This window comes from Doryrhamphus excisus, chromosome 6 (genome assembly GCF_030265055.1).
Source record: "Doryrhamphus excisus isolate RoL2022-K1 chromosome 6, RoL_Dexc_1.0, whole genome shotgun sequence".
NCBI lineage: Eukaryota > Metazoa > Chordata > Actinopteri > Syngnathiformes > Syngnathidae > Doryrhamphus > Doryrhamphus excisus.
Window position 1 is genome coordinate 111,206 of NC_080471.1, and position 27,823 is coordinate 139,028.

At 42.7% G+C, this 27,823-nt stretch overlaps 1 protein-coding gene across 1 annotated transcript in view; it reads right to left on the bottom strand.

Moving 5' to 3' along the window:
* Positions 1-27,823, bottom strand: part of LOC131130885 (zinc finger protein 423-like) — a 103,389-nt gene that overhangs the window by 65,029 nt on the left and 10,537 nt on the right. Inside the window, exon 2 of the mRNA XM_058074985.1 lies at positions 10,182-10,244. Coding sequence (XP_057930968.1) covers positions 10,182-10,244 — 63 coding nt within the window. The remainder of the gene's footprint in view (positions 1-10,181; positions 10,245-27,823) is intronic.

Consider the following 27,823-nt stretch of genomic DNA (forward strand, 5'->3'; position numbering starts at 1 on the left):
TAATTTTCACACCAAAAAAAAAACAGTCTACATTTTTTTCCATCGTGTGAGTCATGCGGATTTTTATTCCAGCCACGTAATCATAGACTGAGTCAAATCCGAGATGCAAATCCTCAGTGACGCCGCAGACTGACAGTAGAACAGCAAATGGACAGAGTGCTTTGAGTGAATATGACGTATGTACATGTTAGCATGGTGCTGCCACATACAACATGTCAACACGAGGCGGATATGAAGTACTTGTATACGATTGCTGTATGAGACGGCATGCAAGGTGTCTTTTTTTTCCACGGTGTAGTCAACCCGGGTCATTTGAGGATAATGACTGTTCATGGACAGGTACAAATATAAATAATGAATGAAGGAATGATATATGCAGTGTGTGTGTAGTAGTAGTACTGTGTAAAGTGTGCATGCGTGTGCATGTGTACACCCTGGGTAATTAGATAAAGAGAAGTGAATTAGCAGAGTCCACGGTGCAGAGTGATGTTACGCATCCTAACCCCGCCCAGCTGAGACCCACTAATCACCACACGTTGGGCTCATCGGAGGAACTTGTGTTCAGAGCATGAGAATATGTGTGTGTGTGTGTCTCGTTACCAAAGTTTAAATGAGTTCAATGAGGTTTTTTGTGAGTAAAATGATAATACACCCGATTGAACCTGATAGATAGAATGCGATGCGCTCATTTGGAAAACTCAGGCAAATTAAAAATGGATTTGAAATCCGAAACAATTACAAAAAGTGACGTTGAAAAGCAACCAAAACTAAGATTCACAAACAAATTGATTTGTAGCAAATACACGACACACATACATCCTAGCTTTGGTTCATTTTTAAGTTGATTCCATGGGTTTGTTCATTGTAATGTATTATTCCAGCGGAGTGGAAGACTCCACAAAAACCTCATATTACAAATATACAACATAAAGGTGGCAAGAAATATTTCAGTATTGAACAAAGCAAATTTTGTTCTCAATCAGAAATCACTCCACACTCTTTATTGCTCTCTGGTTCTACCATATCTTACTTATTGTGTGGAAATATGGGATAATAACTATAAAAGCAATCTTCACTGGCTAAATGTACTGCAAAAAAGGCCAGTAAGGATAATTCATAATGCCGCCTACAGAGAACATACTAACTCCTTATTTCTAAAATCACAAATACTTCAACTTGCTGATATAGTTCATCTTCAAACAGCTAAAATAATACATAAGGCTAAAAATAAGCAATTAGCTAAAAATGTCATCCAATACTTCTCTACAAGAGAGGAGAAATATGATCTCAGGGAAGAAGTACATTTGAAACACTTCTATGCTAGGACTACGTTATGCTAGCCATAGCATTTCAGTATGTGGAATCAAACTATGGAATGGATTGAGTAAGGACCTCAAACAAATTAAATTAAATTAAATTAAATTAAATTAAATTAAATTAAATTAAATTAAATTAAATTAAATTAAATTAAATTAAATTAAATTAAATTAAATTAAATTAAATTAAATTAAATTAAATTAAATTAAATTAAATTAAATTAAATTAAATTAAATTAAATTAAATTAAATTAAACGTAATGTAATTAAATGTAATTAAATGTAATTAAATGTAATTAAATGCAATTAAATGTAATAAAATAAAATAAAATAAAATAAAATAAAATTAAATTAAATTAAATTAAATTAAATTAAATTAAATTAAATTAAATTAAATTAAATTAAATTAAATTAAATTAAATTAAATTAAATTAAATTAAATTAAATTAAATTAAATTAAATTAAATTAAATTAAATTAAATTAAATTAAATTAAGAAAGCAGGAAGTGAACAAATGTAACAGTTAGTGATTGTAAAAGTACCAGATGGAGGGGTAGGATTTAATAAGCTTTGCTTCTTCCTACTCCTTTTGGACATGTGGAACTGGGAACTGATTATGGGATGCACTCAATTGTAATCCGATGCATGTCCAAATAAAATAAAACCATTACCATTACCATTACCATTACCATTACCATTACCAATAGCCTGAAGGGGCAAAACCTGGGGAGCCAATGAACTGGGAAATGTTCCTCAACCGTTCCTTGGTGGTAGAAGGAACCGGCAGGACTTTCTCAAAGCCATGAGATTTCAATGGGAATAAAACATAGAGTGTTACTGCAAGGGTAAAGGGCTTATTTAAGTGTGAGATTTGGCAACCACAAAGTACGACTTTGGCCTGAGCCGCACGCAGCTGCTCAGGGAGACGGATATCTGCCGGCCAAGTGTACATAAAACGCCTACACACGCATGCACATGTCTGCGCTAACCTTAAAGAGGCATCAAAAGGTGTGGAAAAGTGTGTGTGGAGCTTCCAGCAGAATGTTTCGAAAAGCAAACAGCTCCGACACAAGGCTTTCATTCTGCTCCACATCATCGCCGTCGTCCAATTCACGGGCACCTGGCTGCAGCGAGCACCTTCAGCGGGGCCACCAACAAAAAGCTGTGATGTTCGAATCAAACCTGCACCGTGAAGCCCGGCGACTTTATTGATGTGTCTTCACACGCATGCAACCGGTGTCACGCGCCACTCATCACACACGAGCTGCCCACAGCAGATGTTTCACCCTGGAATGGCACACTTTGTTCTGTGAGGTGGAACACGCCGTACCGGAACCGCTTAGGTGGAATACCTGCTTTTCCCATTCTCTTCTGAAGGGCCACCACATTAAAAAAAATACATGAGCTCACTTTTTAACTTCTTACATATTGCAGAAGTTACTTTTGTTTTGGATGGAGCCTATCCCAGCCATCTTCAGGCGGGAGGCAGGGTACAGCCTGGACTGGTGGCCAGCCAATCACAGGGCACATATGGTAATGGTAATGGTAATGGTAATGGTAATGGTTTTATTTCATTTGAACATGCATCAGATTCCAATTGAGTGCATCCCATAATCAGTTCCCAGTTCCACATGTCCAAAAGGAGTAGGAAGAAGCAAAGCTTATTAAATCCTACCCCTCCATCTGGTACTTTTACAATCACTAACTGTTACATTTGTTCACTTCCTGCTTTCCTAATATAATTTAAGTTTTTTTTTTTTACTTTATTTTATTAATTTTTATTTTTTTTAATTAAAAAAAATAAAATTGAATTTTTTTTTTTTACATTTAAATTTAAAAAAAAATTTAAATATATATTTTTTGTCACATACCGAAGTACTCTGTGATATGAGCATCCAATGCCATAATGGGTACCATAGTAAGTGTCAATATAGTGATATATATAGCACATCATGATTTGCACATTTGATTTCCTTACTCAATCCATTCCATAGTTTGATTCCACATACTGAAATGCTATGGCTAGCATAACGTAGTCCTAGCATAGAAGTGTTTCAAATGTACTTCTTCCCTGAGATCATATTTCTCCTCTCTTGTAGAGAAGTATTGGATGACATTTTTAGATAATTGATTATTTTTAGCCTTATGCATTATTTGAGCTGTTTGAAGATGAACTATATCAGCAAGTTGAAGTATTTGTCATTTTACAAATAAGGAGTTAGTATGTTCTCTGTAGGCGGCATTATGAATTATCCTTACTGGCCTTTTTTGCAGTACATTTAGCCAGTGAAGATTGCTTTTATTAACATCATCATAGCCCTATATCAGTATAAAAATGTGATATAGTCGATATCGGTACGGGATTTTTTTTCCTGATCATGTATCGGAAATTGAGAGTTGGACAATATCGGCATATCGGTTTTCAATAAGAAAGCCAATATCGGACATACAGTAAACCTCGGATATATCGTATTCAATTGTTCCCACTAGTTTTGTCCGATATAAGCGAAATCCGTTATATGCGTATACCGGAAAATGTCCGTTTTACGCATATATCGGATTTACGTATATCCGGTATATGCGTAAATGGGATTTTATCCGTTATAAAAAGGCACTTCCTTGACTATGTTTCCAATGTACCTGGACGCGCAGGCAACGCTGCAAACGCTGCGAATGACGTCGTATAGCGGCCTGTCACGATTCGGCGAATCGGAGCGCCACGATGCGGCCATCCGATATATGCCAGGGAAATTTCATGGAAATGCATTGGAACGGGACTGGAGATTTTGTCCGAAATAGGCGAAATCCGTTATAAAAAATCCGATATATGCAATGAATTTTTATTGGAAATGCATTACAGAAAAATCGGTTCTTTTTTAATCTGTCCGTTGTGAGCGAATTTCCGATATATCCGAGGTTTACTGTACCTAGAAATAGCCCCCCCCCCCACCCACCATAGTAACCGTCACACTATTCACAATTCCTTTATTTGACATACATACGAGTTCTATGATACATTTTTGACTGTTTTGAATGGACATTTTTTTGTTTTCCGTCATTCTAATACAGCGAAACGGTGATATTTTTGTCCAAGGTCATCACACGGGCCCGTGCCGACTCGGATGAATGAGAATATTAACAGAAATATGACACAAGGCGTCGTACCCCCGACCATCCGTTTGAGCTGGAGGTGTCAAGAAGTGGTAAAACGCAACATTTGGCCCCCCCTGAGAGCACTTCAATGTACGCTGACTCACACAAGCTGAACAGGTGCAGCCGGACGCAACAACACGGGGCCCTGCTCTCGCTCACCGCCTCCCTGGGGAACGCCCCCCCCCCAACCCCAACCTCTGTTTGTTAGTCCGAGCGCGGGTGCGTGTTAGGTGGCTATATTAAGAAGCCATCTCTCCTCACCTCTGCATCCCACCTCGTCTTGTCTCTCTGTGTTTCTACAATACAAGCGTGCCCCCGCCCCGGGAGGAGCGCTACCAAGCCACGGCGCTGCAGTCGCATGCACCAGAAAAAAAAAAAAACACCAATCCAAATCCACACGCTTCCGGCCTCGTGGGAAATGCGGCAGCAAGGGAGAGCGGCGGCACCCGGCACCCAAGTCTGGAAACAACATGATGAAAGAGGCGCCGGCGTCATGGAAGTATAGACCCAAATAGACCCAAGGACACGGCGTGTACCAACACAAACACCCGGATCATCAGAAAAGCACGCTGGCAAACAAGTTGACAGCTGCTGGCCTATCGGAACGCCGGCGCACGTACGCGTATCGACAATTTCCAAACAGCCTCAAACAAAAGGCTTAAATGCTGCAATACAGACGGAAAGCCTGTGCATTGTCGCAAGGCAATAATCGTTGACACACAACACACACACACACACACACAGGAACTGTTTTCCTGTGGTATAGCCTTGGGGAAATTAAAACTACATTATGGACCTCCAGAGAGGAACGCGAGCGAGGGATGGAGGAAGAGGAAAGAAGACTGAGGAAGAAAGAGAAAAGGAGAAAGGCCAATGTCCTGTTTTTTTTTTTTGTTGTTAGCATCACAAAGCAGCAGGATGCAGCGTTATTAGTACCTTTAATCTTTATTTACTGCCTTACTGTACTCCGTTCACGTTGCCTTACCTCATTAATATTGGCCTGCTTCCTCCAGGCGGCCCCGCGTGGACGTGCTCGCCTCTCAATCTTGGACTTCATATTGCTTTCATTTCCGTCTCCGTTGTTACACGCAAACACATCCTCGCCGTCCTCGGCACTCGGAAAGGCTGGGAGTCCATATTTGCTCCACGTTGGAGGTTCCAATTCCATCCAACGAACGCAACGGAATACATAGCAAGGTAACGTAAAGTAGTGTTAGTCCGACGATCTATTTAAAAACTTTATTGCCGACCTTAAAGGGACAGTTGGGATATTTTTTGGGTTGTATGACACCCCCACCCCACCCCACCCCACCCCGGTCCCGTCAGCCCAGTTTCAGCATATGCTAACCGAGGTTCTGCATTTGTTTATATTAACGGCTTCAAATGAACTGAAATTTAAACTCAGCCTAAAAGTGCAGCCGTCTTCGGGCAAGAAGCGGGGTACACCCTGGACTGGTGGCCAGCCAATCACAGGGCACATATGGTAATGGTAATGGTAATGGTAATGGTAATGGTAATGGTTTTATTTCATTTGAACATGCATCAGATTCCAATTGAGTGCATCCCATAATCAGTTCCCAGTTCCACATGTCCAAAAGGAGTAGGAAGAAGCAAAGCTTAATAAATCCTACCCCTCCATCTGGTACTTTTACAATCACTAACTCTTACATTTGTTCACTTCCTGCTTTCCATGATACAGTCTAAGTTTTTTTTTGTTTTTTTTTGTTTTTTTAAATAATGTACCTCATACCGAAGTATCCTCGGCACTCGGAAAGGCTGGGAGTCCATATTTGCTCCACGTTGGAGGTTCCAATTCCATCCAACGAACGCAATGTAATACGTAGAAAGGTAACGTAAAGTAGTAGTAGTAGTAGTAGTAGTCCGACGATGTATTTAAAAACTTTATTGCCGACCTTAAAGGGACAGTTGGGATATTTTTTTGGTTGTATGACAACCCCCCCCCACCACCCGGTCCCGTCAGCCCAGTTTCAGCATATGCTAACCGAGGTTCTGCACCTGTTTTTATTAACGGCTTCAAATGAACTGAAATTTAAACTCAAGCTAAAAGATCAATTTTCTATGCCGCTTATCCCCACTAGAGTATGCTGGAGCCTATCCCAGCTGACTCGAGGCAAAAGGCGGGATGGGGTGGACCGGTCGCCAACCGATCACAGTGTCTGAAAATCTATTGGATCTTCGGTCCTGACAGATGACCTGAATCACTTAACCATGTGTGATGAATCAAGGCGGATCTTATATTATCTTATCTTATCTTTTGGATCTTCGGGCCTAACAGGTGATCTGAATCACTTAACCATGTGGGATCAATCAAGGACTCCCTAAATGAGGCGATGCATGCAAAGCTACCTCGCAATTTAAACTGAATTCCCGTGTTTTGAGTGTTTTTTTTCTCAGGGATTTCAGTCAAAATCACCCGTCTCTGCTTTTCAGCACGGACTCCATCAAGCGTGTTGTGATTAGATGACGTTGATGATTGCAGATGGAAGCTGAAACGGTTTAATACCATCCAGCGATTGACCTCCAAGGTGTGCAGATCCCCCCCGCCCCCAAACAACGAATCCACGCTGTGACCAAAAGTCTCTCACGTTCAGCTCGGGGATCTGACAAACCTTTTCCACTATGACTCACCGGCCGTTTCCGCGTGCGACTCTTCGGCATCGGCGTTCTCCGAGAGAAATATGAAGTGTGCGGCGACTGCATGTGACAGACCAAAGTTCCCGACTCTGCCAAGCCAAGGAACGAGAGGGGAAACGAGGGAGGAAGTCGAGCCAAGTTATTTTGTCCCCCCTGAGAGACAAGCAAGGACACGGCAAAGGAAGAAGGGCGGTGGTGGGGCACCTTTAGCCTTAGATTGGTCCACTGGGGGCCAGAGAGGAGGACGAGGAGGACGAGGAGGACGAGGAGGAGGTAGATGAGGAATCAGAACAAAGGAAAGAAGGAAACGTAGGATTTAGGGGGAGAAAAGCAATTCCCTTCCGAGTTAACTCTCCCACCTCCCTCTGCCTTCCCTCCCGTGGGTCTTTCCAAACTCAACACACATTTTCCAGGGAAAGCAAGGGAGAAATGGGGGGGGGGGCTTGTAAATTTAATAGCAGGATGGGGCGCTCAAGTCTATTTCTTCAATATGTCGTCTTTTTCCTCTTTCTGCTTCACTCAGTTCGCCATTTACAGTAAGGCTCCACTTTCTGGTCTCTCACATCCAAAAAAATCAAAAATCAAATCACTTCCAAGAGGTAAAATGTGAGCGTAGTTAAAAAAAAAAAAAAAAAAAAAAAAAAAAGAGGGAGCATACAGCCACAGAACAATAAGTGATAGAAACGATACGAGAAGGAAGGCGGAAGCGTCCATTTCATCGGAAGTATAAAAGTGGCTGAATAAGGGAAACCGGGACAGTATGTTGTTTTTCAGATAGCACAGAGGTGTGTGTATATGTGTGTGTGTGTGTGTGTGTGTATGTGTGCATGTGTGTGTACCATGGGACCCGAGCTTCCTGCAGGAACTGACACACACAGCAGTTCTTGTGAGCCACCCAGGACCTCAGTCAGCACCCCCTCAAACACACACACACACAGACATGGACCCGCATAGCTGCCCCAAGAGGAGCGTTAGCTCAGGTCTGAGTGAGGGGGAGGGAGGGGGTCTGTGCACGAGAATGGGCGCCTTCGGTGTGCGTCATAGAACCCCCCCCCCCTCCGGCCCCCAAGGGTGAAACTTTCCTATGCTTGCCTCCCGGAGGAGCATAACAGGAGACAGGGGGGGGAGAAGAAGCTGGGAGAGCGATAACTCCATATTTACCACATTCAGCAGGATCTCCCATCCCTGCTGAGACGCAGTCGGAGGAAGTGCTTTAACTGTTCTCTGATTGGCTGTAAAAAGTAGCCACAGCTGGCAATACACCGACAGTAGTCCAACTGTTTTTTTGTTTGTTTTTTTGTTCCCTCAGTGTGTTGGGGAAATTTGGGATTTCATCTTTACTAAGCACAAAGCACAACAAAGACGGGAAGTCCTCATTTGCATATACGTACAATCAGCATCGTCCCACTTGCGATATTTTAGGAAACTACCCCCTAAGACGTCCATTATGGCCAGAACTGTCAGATAATATCAGTCGACCAACATTATCAGCAAATATTAGCATCAAAGAGACGTATCGGATCATAGCGGTATTGGTGCACGAGTGAGACCTCACCACAGAGCAATAAAATCATTGGAATTACGGAATTATTTCCGAGCTCATCCTTGGGATTATGAATATGTGCAATGACTATAAAGTATGAAGTTTTGCTCCCTGCTTGTAATACGGATGCAAGCGCCTAAACAAACACCACCTGATATCCTTAACGCCAAAACACCTTTCTACGTTGCAGTCCTGCGACCTTGAATATACGCTAGCTAGCTTGTCCGCTTCCTCGGTCGCCGGCAAATGATGGAAATTAAAAAAAAAAGTGTGATTGCAGCTGGCACTACTTGAGTAGAGTCATTTTTAGTCATTTTTATTGAAAATGTTGATCTGAAATTGGAGGAGGAAGGTGAATACAGTCGTGTACGCGCAGAAAATAATGTCCTACCATTCCACCAATCACAGTCTTTACAAGGTAAGATTTATTTTGGAGGTGTGACTTGCGGCGGGGGGGGGGGGGGGGGGGGGGGGGGGTATTATTATCCATTCCATAATATGGTTTAACAAGAAAACTAAAAAAAAAACAAAAAAACAACAACAACAAAAAACATGGAAAAATCAGCAGTGATTTTAAGACAATAAAGTCAAAATATTTAGAAAAAAAGTTGCATCTAAGTAGTATTTTTTGGGGAATAATATTGGAATACTTTGACAACAAATATTTTAGTAGCATAAATTCTTATTTTGGGCTGCATGGGAGTTGAGTGGTTAGCACGCAGACCTCACAGCTAGGAGACCAGGGTTCAATTCCACCCTCGGCCATCTCTGTGTGGAGTTTGTGGTACTCCAGTTTCCTCCCACATTCCAAAAACATGCTAGGCTAATTAGCCTCTCTAAATTGTCCATAGGTATGAATGTGAGTGTGAATGGTTGTTTGTCTATATGTGCCCTGTGATTGGTTGAATGAATGAATGAATGAAATGCTAATATTTTTTTAAGTGGTAATATAATGAGAAATGAACAAAGCAACAAACAAATATGGAAATAAATCATGTGAATATATTTTTTAAGACAGTTGGAATTCTTGGAAAACTCCAAAAACCAAGAGCAGAAATGGAAATCCGGCATAAGACAAAAGACAATAAAAAGCCAAGCACCTCTGCGACTTCCTCCCAGGATATCAGCAGACAACAAAGAGCAGTGAAAAAGCACACAAATCTTGCTCTCCACATCCCCTTTGTCATCTCTCTTTCCAGTCAGCCATCCTCCCGAGACCAGCAGCGAGTTCACAGTCTCTTTCCACATCTCGCTCCCATTCCTTCTTCCAAATCTCCTCACCCCCCTCCTACACTCGTCTAAATAGTTTCACCAATCCCCCCATTCTAATTCATGCTGTATTCATTGCATCTCTCAGCTGCCCCCCCGCCCCTTCCACACCCCATGGTGCACCCCTGTATAAAACATATGGAATAGAAATGACCAATGACATGCAGGTTGTGTGTGAGCGGTGTTCTATCCACTTCTATTCTCTTGTGTGCTGTTGGACTGAGTGCGTGTGTATATACACTAACCTGTCTGGACGCTCGATTCATCCCAGGTCCGTCCACACTCCGACGCTTCCCCTTCTTCCAGCGCTGAGAGGGAAATGAGTTACAATTTAGACGGGTAACACAAATGCAAAATAGCGTGAGTGTGAGTTTCAAATAAGGACACAGAGTGCAATCCTAGGATTGAAGGACAAATAAAGACCAGTAAGGTCAGAACCATGACATGCTTGTTTTTGTAAAAAAAAACAAACAAAAAAAAAAACATAAAAATATACCACAAGAAACCACATGACACTACTCATACCCAAATTACCCAGGATGCAACGCAACATGACGTCACCAGGACGAGATCAGTCCAAACGGCGGTGTCAATCAGGATATATCACGGGTTGGTTCGCTTCTTGTTTTCAAAGTAAAAGCAGTGATTTATCACTATAGTTTTTTGTATGGGAAAAGTAAGTTTTATTTTGTGAAAATAACCGGAAGTGCTTAAATTTTGCCAAATTTGTCCTAACAAAATAAACGGTTGGTTATTTGGACAAATAAATAAATGGCACATTTATTATTTTATTTTTTTTTAATTAAAAAAAAAATCTCAATAAAGTGATGCATTTAAAGAGTTTCGCACTAAAGTGTCGATTTCGGCTCAGGTAGGAGCACAATGCATTGTGGGTTATCATGTAGTACTCTGTAGTGTAAACGCTTTGCGTACTGTCTGATGGATCGAGTATGCAGTACGCAGTGTGGATAGTATGAGCGTGGAAGTATGGAGTAAAGTATTCCATCTACTGCACCATGTGGCCATACAAATAAATACCCATGTAAAAAAAAAAAACACCCATATAGTCCGCCGCAAGGCATGCTGGGTATCTTATGGTACTCTCAACATATTGTCACATTTTTACTTGATTACAACATATGTTGAGGTTATTGGAGTAGCAAAACATACGCTCGATATCCAATGTTGTTTTGGTCATGGTTGCAACTGGACTACCCAGCATGCCTTGCGGGCGTTTGGAAATAACAGTTTTAAACAATGACATGCTATGTTTAGCGCTTAGTTGTTGAGTTGTCATGTGATGAGTTAATTTGCTGTGGATGTTTTTTGTTTTGTTGCACCGTGAGCAAGTCCTTCTACTTGATGCCACCTACTGTATATAAAGATGGCCACTCCGCCAAATTAATTAAAAAAAATTATACCTAATGTGTATGGTAAATGCTCTATAGTTTCATATTATAGCATATCATTCATTTACTAATTGAATAAGTGATGAATTAATAATACTGCATGTATTAGTATTCATCTTCCATACTTGCCGTGAGAGCGGTAATATGTTACGTTCTTTGACTGGTCCGAAAATAGACAATAGAACATGGAATTCTGGGATGACAATGTCTGGAGACCCACTGGAGGCACTCAGATGTCTGATCAGAGCTGGAATGTGACACAGACTTCCTGGGTACAACAGGAAGGAGGGAAGTACAACTGGCACACAAACAGGAAATGACTGGAGCCACCACACAATGGGGTTTCCTGAGCACCCCCCGTCCCTGACACACCATTCTTCATTCCTCACCTCTGATCTCCTCTTTTCTCCCGTGACCCCCAACCATCCAACTTTTGATACATCTCATATTCCTCACTCCCTGTCCTCGGTTCCCTGTTGGCCGCACGCCACCCCCAGGAGAAAATCCAAACAAGAAGTTATAAATCAGTGAAGGGTTCCTTGTGGACAAAACAAAGCTGGCTCCTGTGCTGGTATCCACAGTCTACCCGTTCTCCCACCAAGTGTGGCCTTGGACGACAAAAGTGTTTTGGTTAATGTCATTGATCCGGACTCTAACCAAAGCAATTTTTCCAATAGAAAACAATGTAAATCCTATTAATCTGTTGCAGACATCAAAATATGTTAACATAAAGCACATCTTTAGACAATAATTCTAGTTACACATGCAAAAATAAGCAGGACAAGGAAAAATTTTAACCGAAAAAAAACACACTAACCAGGGCGGACCTTAACCGAGGTACCACTGTCAAGTGTTTCGCATACAAGACTGCCTGTGTGGCTTATTTGTAGTTACTACTCTATACAGTAGATGACGTCAGAAGAACTCAAACTTGCATAAATGTAAAAAGCAGTAAAAAGCGATGGCAAAAACGACCTCAACAACACAAAATAACACAACATGTAGCGGGAAAGTTAACACAACAACTACCAATATGTGTGGGTAACAACAACTAACCGACCAAAAAAAAAAAAAAAGGCGATTTACAAAGTGCCCACAAGGCATGCTGGGTAGCCGAGCAGCAACTTCCCTCAATGCTACAACAAAGTGAAATACCAGATGTCCAATGATGTGTACATTACGTGGAGTCCCGGACACACCAATAATATATATTTTTTTATTCCCGTTCGTGTTATAAGGCGTAAAAAAAACCCAACACTCGTGAGTCAATAACGTCATGTTCATTCATTCATTCATTCATTTTCTACCGCTTTTTCCTCACGAGGGTCGCGGGGGGTGCTGGAGCCTATCCCAGCTGTCTTCGGGCGAGAGGCGGGGTACACCCCGGACTGGTGGCCAGCCAATCACAGGGCACATATAGACAAACAACCATTCACACTCACATTCATACCTATGGACAATTTGGAGTCGCCAATTAACCTAGCATGTTTTTGGAATGTGGGAGGAAACCGGAGTACCCGGAGAAAACCCACGCATGCACGGGGAGAACATGCAAACTCCACACAGAGATGTGCCGAGGGTGGGAATTGAACCCTGGTCTCCTAGCTGTGAGGTCTGCGCGCTAACCACTCGACCGTAACGTCATGTTCTGTTGTTAAATAAAGTTTAAAACCAAAATAAGCTCTGTTTTAGCCATCCCACCCACAACCCACCCATACATTCAGTTCTGCCTCGTGGTTAATTATGCAAATTAGACAATAACACCCAACGCCACAGACAGACCGTGATCTTGAGGGAAACGCTGAAATAATAATTGTTCTCAACAAAGCCCAGAATGTTTACGGCATCAGATGATATACTGCAGTAGCGTACATCAAAATAGTAAAAAAAAAAAAAAAGAGCCTGACGTAGGAACTGCCACTAAAAGGTTTAACAAAATGTGACCTGTAAACTGGACAGGAGCGCCGCCGCATCAGCACAAGGTCCAGGGATGCTCCCCAAAGAACCTCATTAAAATCCTCCTCCCAGTTGACCCCACACATGGTACCTTTTGGCTGCTCAATGACTCCGTTGGAATCATATTTGACTTTAGTCCTTTGGAAAAGTTTAGGTGACAAATCTAAAAGTAGCGGAAGCTCTACGGCTGATAAAAGACTTTCTTGATGAGACTGTGGGGAATACTGTGTTTCATTAGCCATGCACACAAAGCTTTATTTAGATTTCTACATCCTCCTCAGAGTAACGCACCATAGGTGTGAACCACCCTGCACACACCGGGGGGGGGTGTATGATTGTGGTAAGACTTAAAGTTATAAACCGCAATTAACAAAAATGAGGGCGTCTTCAAGCATTTAAGATTTGAAAAAGCAGAACCTGAGAAAGGGGCTGCACGGTGGACGAGTGGTTCGTTCACAGCTGGGAGACCAGGGTTCAATTCCACCCTCGGTCATCTCTGTGTGGAGTTTGCATGTTCTCCCCGTGCATGCGTGGGTTTTCTCCGGGTACTCCGGTTTCCTCCCACATTCCAAAAACATGCTCGGTTAATTAGCCACTCCAAATTGTCCATAGGTATGAATGTGAGTGTGAATGGTTGTTTGTCTATATGTGCCCTGGGATTGGCTGGCCACCAGTCCCCACCTACACACTGTCATGTTTCCTATTAGCATATATAGCTGGCTTTTGTTATTTACACATACATTCTGGTTAGCACTTTAATTATATTTATTGCCATTTAAGTTGTTTAATTGCCACTTTAATTAGTTAGTTTTTCATTTAGAAGTCATTGGTTTTGTTCCTAATGTTCCTTGATTGGACTCTCCAAAGTGTCACCTGGAGGAGGGGGGGTTAACTGGGTAGTTGTTGGGTAAATGTAGTTAAATGTAATGTAGAGCTTAAAATATATATATATATAGAAAGTGAAACTTAAGTGTGATAATATTGAAAGGCTTTTGTAACATAATAGTATTGTGTTGTAAATGTAAATATGGTACCTCTTAGACCAGGGGTTTCAAACACACGGCCCGCGGGGCAAATGTGGCCCGCAGGACACCAGTTTGAGGCCCCCGCCTTGATATGAAAGTTTAATGTTAGTGCGGCCCGCGCAAGTTTGATATGGATGCTGTATGGTATCATGTACCCAGAAAAAATGATTACGTTTGATTCATGTTCATGTTAAAGGTTAAATAACTGTTAATAGTTATCCTCCCTATCCGTGTGGAAGTGGTAAGTTTTTGGCTATTTAAGTTGAAAGGAAATAACTTGAAGGCTACCGTTTAGGTCGCTAGCTCTCTAGTTTGCGAGTTAGCATGTGTCTCATAGTATATTTTTGTGGTTTTAATAAATGCGTTTTTTTTTTTTGGAAAACCTGATGTGGCCCACTCTCACCCAGACCCTAGCTCCAGACTATATATTTTTACACGTAACAGTCCACCTGGTATTATTGTATCTGTAAAATTGTCATGCAATCTGCTATTATTATTTATTATTTTATATTTATATTTAAAAATTTTAAAAATAATAAAATATTATAATAATTAAAATAAAATTATAATGATAATTATTATATTATTATGTAAAATATGCAAATATAACAATATTATCATATATAATTAATATAATAATTAGCATTAATATAATAAATATAATAATCATAATAGTTATAATAATAATATAATAATTATTATTTTTATTATTATTATGTGCTTGTGTCTCTTTTTTCAGGAGCACTTTGTAAACAACAGACCATGTCAAACAACGAAATTGATACAACCATCAAAAGGTTGGCTCAGGCCATGATGCCAGGTTGTATGTTGAGTTTAAATTAAATACTTTGGAAAGATTGGGCGGGCCGTATTCAAACACTTGGCGGGCCGGATGTGGCCCCCGGGCCGTAGTTTGCCCACCCCTGATTTAGTATCATGTGTCCATGGTAGCTAAACGTACAAAGTGACGTCTGACATTACAGTAGCAGGTGACAAATGCCTTGGCAGAAGTCCGCTCCCTGTGTTCGGTCACTTTGATCCGCCGCCCTCTCCATCTTTAGCTCAGTCGTTGCGAGCGTTCCCTGATCGCCGTTTGCTGTCATGCTCCGTCTTATTCCATCATCCTCTTTTTGTCCCATTAGCTCACACGTCTTCCACATATCCCTCAGCAGTCCCTCTCGATCCCCTCGTCTTTGTGTCTTCCTGCCCCACGAAAGCAGTTAACATCCTCAACAAGAAAGGCTTTTGTTCCAAAACAACACGTGCGTACGCACGCGCACGCACGCACGCACGCACGCCGTATCAGGGCCACTGGCTCCCAAGGCAGCCCAAGGCTTTGGTGTTCCCAGATCCCGTTGATGAACGGGTGGCGGCGGCCAATCACGCGGCGGCCAGGAGGCCCAGAGGGGCGGGATGTGGGCCAGTCCAACCAACGGTAGGCTGCTTTTTCCCACAAGAGGCAGGTGATTGACAACTGATGCTGGACAGAAGTCAAGAGGGTAATTGTCATCCGACTCTCTCTCTCTCTCTCTCTCTCTCTCCATTCCGTCTCTCCTTCTTATCCCAGACACTCCTTTTCTCTCAATTTTTTCCTCTCGCTCCTGTGTGCTCTGATGCCTCCTCTCAACCTACTTCCTGTTCCTCACCTCCCCTCCCCTCCCCAACCTGCCATGTCCCAACTGCTCCGAGAGGATCCTCTCATTGGCTGCCCTTCCCGTCCCCCCGGAACGACTTTATGACACTATTGGCAGAGACTTGATGCCAATCTTTATCCCCAGCTCGTGCCCCCGGGAGCCTCCCCAACTTCGACTGCCTGTGTCCGACACATGCACATACACAAGGCTCTCTCGTCGGGGGACGAGGCCAGAAGCTGATTAACCAAATACTTTTATCAGCACTAAAACCGCTCTCTGTGTCTGCCTGCAATTCCAACAAAAACAGCCTTAAAATACAAAACCATGCATGCGCATCCAGAGCGCCGGACCCGTTGGAGGTTTGGGCCACTTTGTGTTGTGTGCGTGTGTGCTTTTGTTCGAGCGTGTGCAAAGGGACGCGGGGTGCAGCGGGCTTAGATGGCTGCAATGGAAGGAACATCACCACAAAGCCTGACGGACAAGCTTCGTCGCGCTGGCCGTGTTTATTTTATTTATTCACACTTTTTTATCGCCTTTTCTCTATTCCTTCCAGGGGTGTGGAGCCGGAGCCGGAGCCGGAGCCGGAGCCGGAGCCGGAGCCACTCGGAGCCACACGATTTGCCCGGAGCCGGAGCCGGAGCCGGAGCCACTCTGACTTTGTGGCTCCTGTGGCTCCGACCTCCGAAACTCGAATCATTCCATTCCGCCTTACGCAAGGACGGATAACCACTTCATGAACGCGTGCTGGTGCTGCAATGTTCGCAAAAAATGCGACACGTTGCATTATAAAGTCTTTCTCAGGGCTTCTCATAACAATGTGCTTACCAGTGAGCATTCAAGGGGGTCGCTGGTCAGTGGTCACTGGTCAGGCACGTCTGACGCTGACGAGCCCGCCCCGCTTCCCGCTCCCCCTCGGCTCCGCTGACTATACGGTACCCCCCACTCCCCTCTGTCGCATCAGCTGAGATGGAGGGAGGGAGTAATGGGGGGGGGGAGGCGGCCGACACCGGGCGTGATCCACTCCTTGTCATATCGATGTTTGGATGAAAGTAATGGAATCCCACTCTATATTTTTGTTGACATTAAGAGGATTAAGTAAGCATTGATGTGACGTGCATTTCTCCAAAAAAGTGGGTCATCTTTTTATGAGATTAATTCAAATAATGAAAATGGCATTAACCTCTTTTTGAAATTTGCTACAAAAATATCTAAAATCCATTTTTTTAAGAATGTGAAATGGACTTTCGAGTGAGTTTTTTTTCTGCTAGCTACATAGACGCCTTAGCTCTCCTGATACCTATATATTTTCTAAGAACTTCGTTTTAAAAAAATTGTGTGGTTTGAACTAGATATAGCTCCATAACCTTGAACTCTATTGATCTAAGATTGGGAAATTTCAAATCCATGACCATGACAACTCAACAGACGAATTTTTGTTGTATTCTGAGAGGGTCGGGTGTTGAAACGCCCTACTTTGCGGTCGACTTGTCGTGGCATGCCCCCTGTAGACTCGACGTTATATGGGCCCGCTGACAAGGTTGTTGTCACTCGGTTGTTGTTGACTTGCCTTTCTAAATTTCAAGAAACATCTAAATTTCATCTTCGCCGAAAATTATTGTAATTAAAAAAATCGTGCACATGTGTGTCCCAAAACAACAAATTATTTCTGGTTCCGGCAGGTACATCACGTCTTCGAAAGTGACACTGAATATCAGCAAGAGCGAGTTCACCGACGGACTTGTGAGCATGGTGGTAAAGGACTCCTTGCCGCTCTCCTTCTTCTCGTCCTCGGCCGGCTTCGGTGCCATCGCCGGGTCCATCGCGAGGCAGCTGCACGTCAGCCTGGACAGGAACGCCGTTCGCGAGATGGTGATCAATCGGGCTCGGCAACTGGAGTCTGGCCTCATCAGCATCATGAGGAACAAACCCGTGTACTTGAAGATGGACGGAGCAACCCGGCTTGGCTCCAGTTACCTGGCTATCAACGCCCAGTTTTTTCACGACGGGAAGCCGACAATCAAGACACTAGCTGTCACGGACTGTGCCGGCAAGCACACTGCGAAGGAAACGCTGGAGCTGCTCAAGAAAGCGCTGGAGAGGTACGAGCTCAACAAAGATCAAGTGCTTGCTGTGGTCACGGACAATGCCAGGGCGATGGTGAAAACCGTAGAGCTATTGAACCAGAGTGATGAAGAGAGGAGCAGTGAATTGCTAGAGGAGGGAAGTGCGGATGATCAGGGAGATCAAGAAGAGGACGAGGTTGGTGATGACGAAACACTCCGCGACCTGATTGTGGATCACTTCGACACGTCCACAGGCTCGCGCCCAGCAGCTGGCGCAAACACCAATGTCCACATGACGCGATGTGGTGTTCACACCCTACAGCTGGCTGTACGCGACGGATTGAAGCAACGAGGTGCACATGCGGTGTTGGAGCATGCCCGAAGCGTCGTGAAGAAGCTCAGGGCGCCGAACATGGTGGCATCTCTGAAAAAGAAAGGTCATCTGCTCCCGATCATCGACGTGCCAACAAGGTGGGGCAGCAGCTACGCCATGGTGAACCGCCTGCTGGAACTCCGGGAGGTGGTGCAAGATTATGCTGCTGTCGCGCCGGACTTGCACCTGTCGGACGAAAAATGGCAGCGAATCCAACAACTTGCTGACGTCCTCAAGGACCCATACATCGTGACCATTCGGTTACAGAGCAGTGAGCTCACACCAGGGACGTTTCTCAAAGAGTGGCTGAAGCTGCGGGACGGACTGGAGAAGAACGGGGGCATCGGCGCCGCTATCGCCTCCTCCATGCGAGGGCGGGAAGAGACACTGCTCGAGTCGGATGCCGTGTTGGCTGCCGTCTTCGCCGACGCCCGGTACAGGATCCTACTAGGCGAGAGACTGCAACGTGCCGAAGATGCCTTCATCAAGATCACTCACAGGGTTCATCACATAGAGAACTCTGGAGCTTCTACTGCAGCAGAGCATCAGCTGAGCAGCGCGAGCTCCGAGCAAGAAGACGACCCATTTGAACAGGAGTTGGACCGGCTCGAACGCGGGCGTCATGCAGTGATGCAAACACCCTCTTCGGTGACGGATGCAGTGCATGAGATGAAGAATCTCGGACGACTGAAGGGAAAAGACGTCTGGAGCATCATCGGCAAGTACCCAGCGGCCGTTCAGACGACCAGCCTCGCCCTGGCCGCTCTACCCACGACACAAGTGTCAGTCGAACGGCTGTTCTCGGCCATGAAACTTCTGCTAACGGACCTTAGATCCCGGATGAAGGAAGACATCGTGGAGGCAATGCTCCTCATACGTTCCAATGAGTAAAACGCGAGTGCTTGCAGTGAGAGATGCATGATGTGAAAAGTTCTGAGTTGCTGTGAAAGCCAATGACTCACTTTTACGTCTTTCCCATGTTTTAGCGATTTTGGGCAACATGGTTCCATTTTTCTGTAAAGATGTGTTGGTTAATACAAAATACATTCGATGAAAAAAGAAAAGGCTGTTTTTGCTTGCTCAAAACCGTTAAAATGCGCTATAAGTTACTCTTTAACTTGGTGAAAAATAGACCTAGCCGGAGCCGGAGCCGGAGCCGGAGCCACAAGGAGCCACACCATTTTGCCCGGAGCCGGAGCCGGAGCCGGAGCCACAAAAATTGATGTGGCTCCACACCCCTGATTCCTTCACTTCCTGTCTTCATCTCTCATTCGGGGCTTAACCTGGCAGTTTTATTCTAACGCAAACTTTTCTCGATGAATTATCGTCATTCTTTATTGTGTGCCGACTTGGGATGTCTGTGATTATTCTCGTTCATCCAGGTCACGGATGCTCAGGGAACGACTCGATGAATCGAATCCAATTGGACTGTTCGGGTCGTCTTTGAAGACGCTTCCCATGATCAAAGACGAGATAGAACAACGCTAGTCTGATGCTTTCTCGACTCCAGGTAGACACCAGGGGTCGCCGACCAGTCCATCTTGGGACTTTGTTGGTCAACCCCCAAAATATGAGAACAATTAAATAATCACATCGTCTGTGACCAAGAGTGACCAACAGGCATGAATTTTGATCACCGAAGGCGGTGAGGTCTTCTTTCCGGGCACGCACCCCGCCATAAACGGATGAAACTTGCTCGGATGAGACATGAAACGTCTTCTACGACAACTTGAACAGTCCAGTTGCCTTCAATTCAATGACAATGAAGTTACGCTAGATTCTTACTGTATATGAAGCCATTGTCGTTTTACATCCAGCTGAGTTGCTATGCAACCTCCTCATCGACAAACCACAAGGACGCCATGTCTTCTACCCTCTCTCTCTCACACACACACATGTGCAATGTTGTTGTGTTGTGCAACACAAGTCATTGTAATGGTAATGGTAATGGTAATGGTAATGGTAATGGTTTTATTTCATTAGAACATGCATCAGATTCCAATTGAGTGCATCCCATAATCAGTTCCCAGTTCCACATGTCCAAAAGGAGTAGGAAGAAGCAAAGCTTATTAAATCCTACCCCTCCATCTGGTACTTTTACAATCACTAACTGTTACATTTGTTCACTTCCTGCTTTCCTAATATAATTTAATTTTTTAAAACTTTATTTATTTTTATATATTTTCTAAAACATTTATCTTAATATTTTTTAATTAAAAAAATATTCTTAATTTTTTTAATTTTTAAAAAAATTATTTTTTGTCACATCCTTGTATTTAGCAAACATCAACTGCTTGTATTGTTTCTTGAATTGGCTCATCGTTGTGCATTGTTTGATTTCCTTACTCAATCCATTCCATAGTTTGATTCCACATACTGAAATGCTATGGCTAGCATAACGTAGTCCTAGCATAGAAGTGTTTCAAATGTACTTCTTCCCTGAGATCATATTTCTCCTCTCTTGTAGAGAAGTATTGGATGACATTTTTAGCTCATTGCTTATTTTTAGCCTTATGCATTATTTTAGCTGTTTGAAGATGAACTATATCAGCAAGTTGAAGTATTTGTGATTTTAGAAATAAGGAGTTAGTATGTTCTCTGTAGGCGGCATTATGAATTATCCTTACTGACCTTTTTTTGCAGTACATTTAGCGAGTGAAGATTGCTTTTATAGTTATTAGCCCATATTTCCACACAATAAGTAAGATATGGTAGAACCAGAGAGAGATTGTTTATGCAGATTTAAGTCCATAACTGCTTAATCATCCCACAAATAATGTTTTGGTATTGAATGGAATTAAGTGCTTGTGATATTTGATTCTGCAGGAACACATTCAGAAGCACAAAAGGCGCCTCGAAAAGAACATGCATCACACACACACACACACACAGAAAACACACACGGGGTTGATGTTCTGGGCTAAACAGCTCAGCGTGAGATTAAAGAGCCTCTCTGATCTGACATTTGTTTTTTTCTGTCAGAAAGAGTGTGGCGCGGAGTCAATAGTAGAAGACATAGTGATGAGAAGGAGGGGCGGATGGGAAGTTACGGAGGGGAGAGATGAGAGGTGAGGAGGAGAGAGCGAAGGAGTGGAAGACAAAGAGTGGCCAGGAGGAGAAGAGGGAAGCTTTTCCTCTGGAGTGCCCGGTGCTCTGGGGAGGTACTCCAAAAATAACTCAACTCCAAGCTCCCCCAGCAGCCTCCACTCAGCCCGGGACACGCACAAGTCAAATAGCGTCGCAAGTTCAACATTTGTGAGACGGAGCGCAAACACGAGCTGCACTGAGACGCGCGGCGAAGAAGAGCGGATAGCGCTCACGTGCAAAGAAGCGGCGGAGAACAAGCTGCAGGGCGGAGGGCTGGGGAGGCTTCGTAATTGTCTTCTCGTGTCGTACAGGCTGGGGGACGCTTCCTGACTGAAGACGCCGATTTCACGCTCAGGCATTATTTAGCGTGATACAAACTTGATTAGGAGGCCGAGCGACAGACGGAGCAGGAGAGAAAGGTGCAGAAGTAGAACTTCTGAAGAAGAACTAAACAGACGTGTCGTGGTGCACGGATTCCACACCAGCGAACTCGACTCTCATCTTTCGGTGGAGACTGAAAAATAAAATACACAATACAGTGCATCCTGCACATCCGCGGTCAATGAAATATTGTTTACATGTTTTTTTCTCCAAAAATAGGCAGTTTTTCCCCACGTAAAACACGTCTAAGTTGAAATACATACATGTTCTACTGTTAAAAAAAACACCGTACTTTGCTCAGCAGCTACGGAAGCGCTAGCTTCAAGAGTTGCAGCGAGGTCAGAACACAACTTACCGTATTTCCCGGACTATAAGTGGCACTTTTTTTTCATAGGTTGGCTGTTCCTGCGACTTATACTCCAGAGCGACTTATAAATGGAAAAAAATGCGACTTATGTATGTTTTTTTCTACCTAATTATGCATTTATGGCCTTGTGCGACTTATACTCCGGAGCGACTTATAGTCCAGAAAATATGGTATATACCGTATTTTCTGGACTATAAGTCGCTCCGGAGTATAAGTCGCACTTTTTTTTCATAGGTTGGCTGTTCCTGCGACTTATACTCCAGAGCGACTTATAAATGAAAAAAGTGTTTATGTTACATAAACACTGGACACCTTTTCTGTTCATGTTTATTTTTTGTGTATCTGAATAAGCATTGTGTTAGCATATCTTACACCTATTCAGCCTGTTCTCTATTCTTTTATTCATATTAGAACTTGCCTTCCAAGATGGCGTAATGTCTGTTTTGGTTAAGTACTTTGGAAAATAAATTACCTGCAAAAAATGCGACTTATGTATGTTTTTTATACCTAATTATGCATTTTTGGCCTTGTGCGACTTATACTCCGGAGCGACTTATAGTCCAGAAAATACGGTATATACCGTATTTTCTGGACTATAAGTCACACTTTTTTTCATCGGTTGGCTGTTCCTGCGACTTATACTCCAGAGCGACTTATAAATGAAAAAAGTGTTTATGTTCCATAAATACTGGACACCTTTTCTGTTCATGTTTATTTTTTGTGTATCTGAATAAGCATTGTGTTAGCATATCTTACACCTATTCAGCCTGTTCTCTATTCTTTTATTATTGTTAGAACTTGCCTTCCAAGATGACGTAATGTCTGTTTTAGTCAAGAAGTTTGCAAAATAAATTAACTGCAAAAAATGCGATTTATACTCCAGTGCGACTTATAGTCCAGAAAATACGGTAATCTACGATGGTAAATTGCGGAATTACGTCGGACAAGGCGTGTGGATGAACATCTTTTACCGCTAAAGTTCAATAGTAATAGTATAATAATAGAACGGCAATAGTAGCACCTGTACTTGTATACATGTGTGCTTCGTGGGTAAATGTACTTTTTAAGTACAACCATTCAAATTGATCTTAAAATAATTGCGTAACCACCTCACACAAGGACTACCATAGTGATTTTAGGCAGGCGGGGAGGGGGGGTTAGGTGTTCAGAATGGAGGAGGGGTCGGGAAACAGACAAGTTTGGCAGTTCCACTCTGGGCTCCATCGGCATTTTTTTTTTCAAGCAAGACTGCTCAATAATCAATAATTATTGATTATTAATAATAATTGGACTGCATCTGTATAAATAAATCAAATTTGTAATAATTAAAAAATAATAATAATTGAGTGTGCCACTCCATCAACAATATTAAAATGTCTTCTTTTTTCTCACACCTCCATTGCCCAACCCCCCCCGCCCCCACACACCAGCTCTCACTGTTGCTTTCACGCTCCCTTTCGCTGTCACCCCCACTCGTTCTATTGTACGTCTCACAGCGGGGCCCACTTGCCTTTTGACTGGAAGGTGAATGGAAAGGACTTAGAAAAACCAACTAAAGGCTCCAGCATTAAAAAGAGGCATCGGTAGTTCTATAGAGGCGTGCGCTACAAAGGCCGCTCAAAGTGTCCAATAAAATAAAGGACAGCTTGTCCTGTTTAAGACTCGACACTCTGAGTACAATACGCACTAGCTTGTGTCACACTGGGCATTGTGGACGTTTATGTGGGGGGGTGGGGGGTGAAAAAATGGGGGATCCTACATTTTCCTCCAAAAATAGGCAGCTTTTTCGCAAAAAACACAAAAGTCGCTAATGTACAGCATCCGTGTCGCATTGTTTACTTTTACATGCTTCTCTGATCATTTTTGCCATCAAGCGCTAAGATGTCCCACTTTGTTCCGCGGCCCTTGAACGCACCATAGTTGCATGTGACTCCACAATTCCGACCGTTCTATCGCTCATCTTCCATTATCATTCATTAGTGGCGAGTACTGCTACGTTTTGTCATTTAAAATAGGTTTAATAATTATATTATAATATATATATATAATATTTAGGGCTTTGTGCATTTAGCTTGTTAGCGTCCGTCACTGAATTTAATAATCAATAACGCCAATTTTATTATAATAAAATGTTGATCTGAAGTCATAGGGGCATGTCAGTGCTACAGATGGACAATTATGCCATTCACTGGTAGGCGTGGAACTAAAGATGCAATAATTAACTGATGAATCGAAGATTAATCAATTATCCAAATTAATTGTAGTTTGCCTTAATAATTTTTTTATGATCTAAATGTGAATATTTGATTAATTTGTCAATTTCGTCTTTTCCGATATGAAATTAACCCATTACTCGATTAATCAAAAGAATAAGCTTCAGATTAATCGGCTTGAATAGAATAGTTTTGGGGTCAGGGTGCTAAAATGTCACATATTGAAGACCTTTGTGGTCTGTATGTCAGACAAAAAGAAGAGAGTCTAATACATTTATCATGAAACCGTGACATGTGCAGAGGGGTGCTGATAATTGCCCCCACCACTAATGTTTAATGTAGAAAGGAAGAGGGGAATTGGGGGGGGTGACGGGTATCATCAGACGGGGGACGGGGGTGGAGGAAGGAGTCACGGGAGAATAGCAATTGACTGCGTGAAGGAATAAAGGCGGACAGAAGAGTGAAGAAGCGTAAACTCCCATTTTAGCTGGAGCCTGAAGTGGTCTTAGCCAGTTTATACGGCGTGCAAATAATACAATATATTGTATTGTATATTGTATAATACAACAAAATACATCTTTTCACAAATCAAGTCTTCCCTCGTCAACATAAGACGAATCCAGAACAAAATGACAGCAATGAAGACTCACCGCCAACTTGCATGGAACTCGCTCAGCTTCACATCCAGTCAGACCATCTAGCGTTGGCTGGATAAAAACCTGGCACGCTAGATCGGGATCAACTGAGCATGTGCGTATGTTCACCTCACGCCGGCGTGATCCATGTCCGGCCAGCCGTATTTGAGTCAGAGTCCGCTGGACTCCAGAGGTGTGAGTGTCAAGGTCCAGTGAGCTAGCAGCAGATAAACAAGGCTAGCTAAGCTGCAACAATGGCGCAGACCCGGTCCGTGACGCCTGGTCCCCCCCCCCACACACACACACGCACTGCTGCACCACCACACCAGGTCAGATGCTGATAAGGAGTTCATGCTAGCATTCCAATACCCGTTTCTGGACACGCTCACGACGCCGTACAATAAAAAAATAACATGGGTCTGGTGGCCAGTAAATCCAAGTATGAGAACCACTGAGCTGGAGCTGAAACAATGAATCACTGAATCCATCATTCATCGGACATCCAATTAATCAATTTAGTATTCGATTAATTTTTGTACATTTTCTAATTTTGTAAGTCATCCATGAGAGCTGACCTATGATCTTCACACTCATCAGCTTTGACTTCGGAAAACAGCAAACACCATCGTGAGTTGCATGGTGGTTGAGTGGTTAGCGACCTCACAGCTAGAAGACCCTAGTTCGATCCCACCTTCGGCCATCTCTGTGTGGAGTTTGCATGTTCTCCCCGTGCATGCGTGGGTTTTCTCCGGGTACTCCGGTTTCCTCCCACATTCCAAAAACATACAAAAAAGTAACTGAGTTACTCCACTACAAAAGTAACTAGTTACTAGTTACAAAAAAGTAACTGAGTTACTCCAATACAAAAGTAACTAGTTACAAAAAAGTAACTGAGTTACCCCACTACAAAAGTTACTAGTTACAAAAAAGTAACTGAGTTACTCCACTACAAAAGTAACTAGTTACTAGTTACAAAAAAGTAACTGAGTTACTCCAATACAAAAGTAACTAGTTCCAAAAAGTAACTGAGTTACCCCACTACAAAAGTAACTAGTTACTAGTTACAAAAAAGTAACTGAGTTACTCCACTACTAAAGTAACTAGTTACTAGTTACAAAAAAGTAACTGAGTTACTCCAATACAAAAGTAACTAGTTCCAAAAAAGTAACTGAGTTACCCCACTACAGAAGAAACTAGTTACTAGTTACAAAAAAGTAACTGAGTTACTCCACGATAAAAGTAACTAGTTACTAGTTACAAAAAAGTAACGGAGTTACTCCAATACAAAAGTAACTAGTTCCAAAAAAGTAACTGAGTTACCCCACTACAAAAGTTACTAGTTACTAGTTACAAAAAAGTAACTGAGTTACTCCACTACAAAAGTAACTAGTTACTAGTTACAAAAAGTAACTGAGTTACTCCAATACAAAAGTAACTAGTTACAAAAAAGTAACTGAGTTACCCCACTACAAAAGTAACTAGTTACTAGTTACAAAAAAGTAACTGAGTTACTCCACTACAAAAGTAACTAGTTACTAGTTACAAAAAAGTAACTGAGTTACTCCAATACAAAAGTAACTAGTTACAAAAAGTAACTGAGTTACCCCACTACAAAAGTAACTACTTACTAGTTACAAAAAAGTAACTGAGTTACTCCACTACAAAGGTAACTAGTTACAAAAAAAGTAAAAGTAAAAGGTTAATTGGCCACTCCAAATTGTCCACAGGTATGAATGTGAGTGTGAATGGTTGTTTGTCTATATATGCCCTGGGATTGGCTGGCCACCAGTGCAGGGTGTACCCCGGCTCCTGCAGCCCCACCCCCCGTGACAATAAGCAGTAAAAAATGAATGAATAAACAACATATTTGCTTATTTTTGATATGCTGTGTCATATCGATTTGGTCCTTATAGGGCCGAACTGATTAATCGATTAATCAAAACAAGAAGCTTCAGATTAATCGACTAAGAAAAGAATCAAAACAAAAAGACTGAAGCAGCTCATAGTCACTAATTGAAATATATTCAATTACTTCAATCACTGCCCATTAATAACAGACAGAGTATGAAAAAGGGTTTTTTATGGGTATGCCCATTATGTAATCAAAACATCAAGACGGAGAAATCAATAATTCACTTAATAGACGATTAGCCATGACCATGCCGATGTGCCGGTGCCAGATTGTCCGCATTGGAAATAGACACGTGCCGCATTTGGATGAATTTTGTAGACAAAATTCAATTAAATCAAAATAGAAAAATCTGCTTTCTTAGAATGTGAAGTGGGAAATAAAATCCCTGATCCACACCAGAAAGTAGCGGGTCCTTCCTTGGCTGGTGGCCCACCCCTCCGCCCCTCTGTGTGTTCTTCAAGTAGTTTTTGCATAATCCTGCCAGTGGAGGCTCTGAAAAAATAAGCACTCTTCCTTTTCCATTCAATCTTGACGCCAATAAAGGAGCCTGCTTCTAAAAACCACAATAAGAACTCTGGTCTATTCAGCATCATGTGACACGTAGTCAGCATGCACCCCACCATGGATGTGACACTGAAGCTGCTAAATGGAATTCAGCCGTCCGTTATTTTATTCAAACCGAGGTCCGTTTCACTCAAACCTTCAAGTCATCGGGTCTTAATTGAGCGGAGATCAACAGGAGCCCCCATTGCAGGACGTTCGATGCAAAGTGCCATCGGGTGCCACCAGTCACCAATTATATTAGCTTGTTTGGCCCCATTAAATACAAACC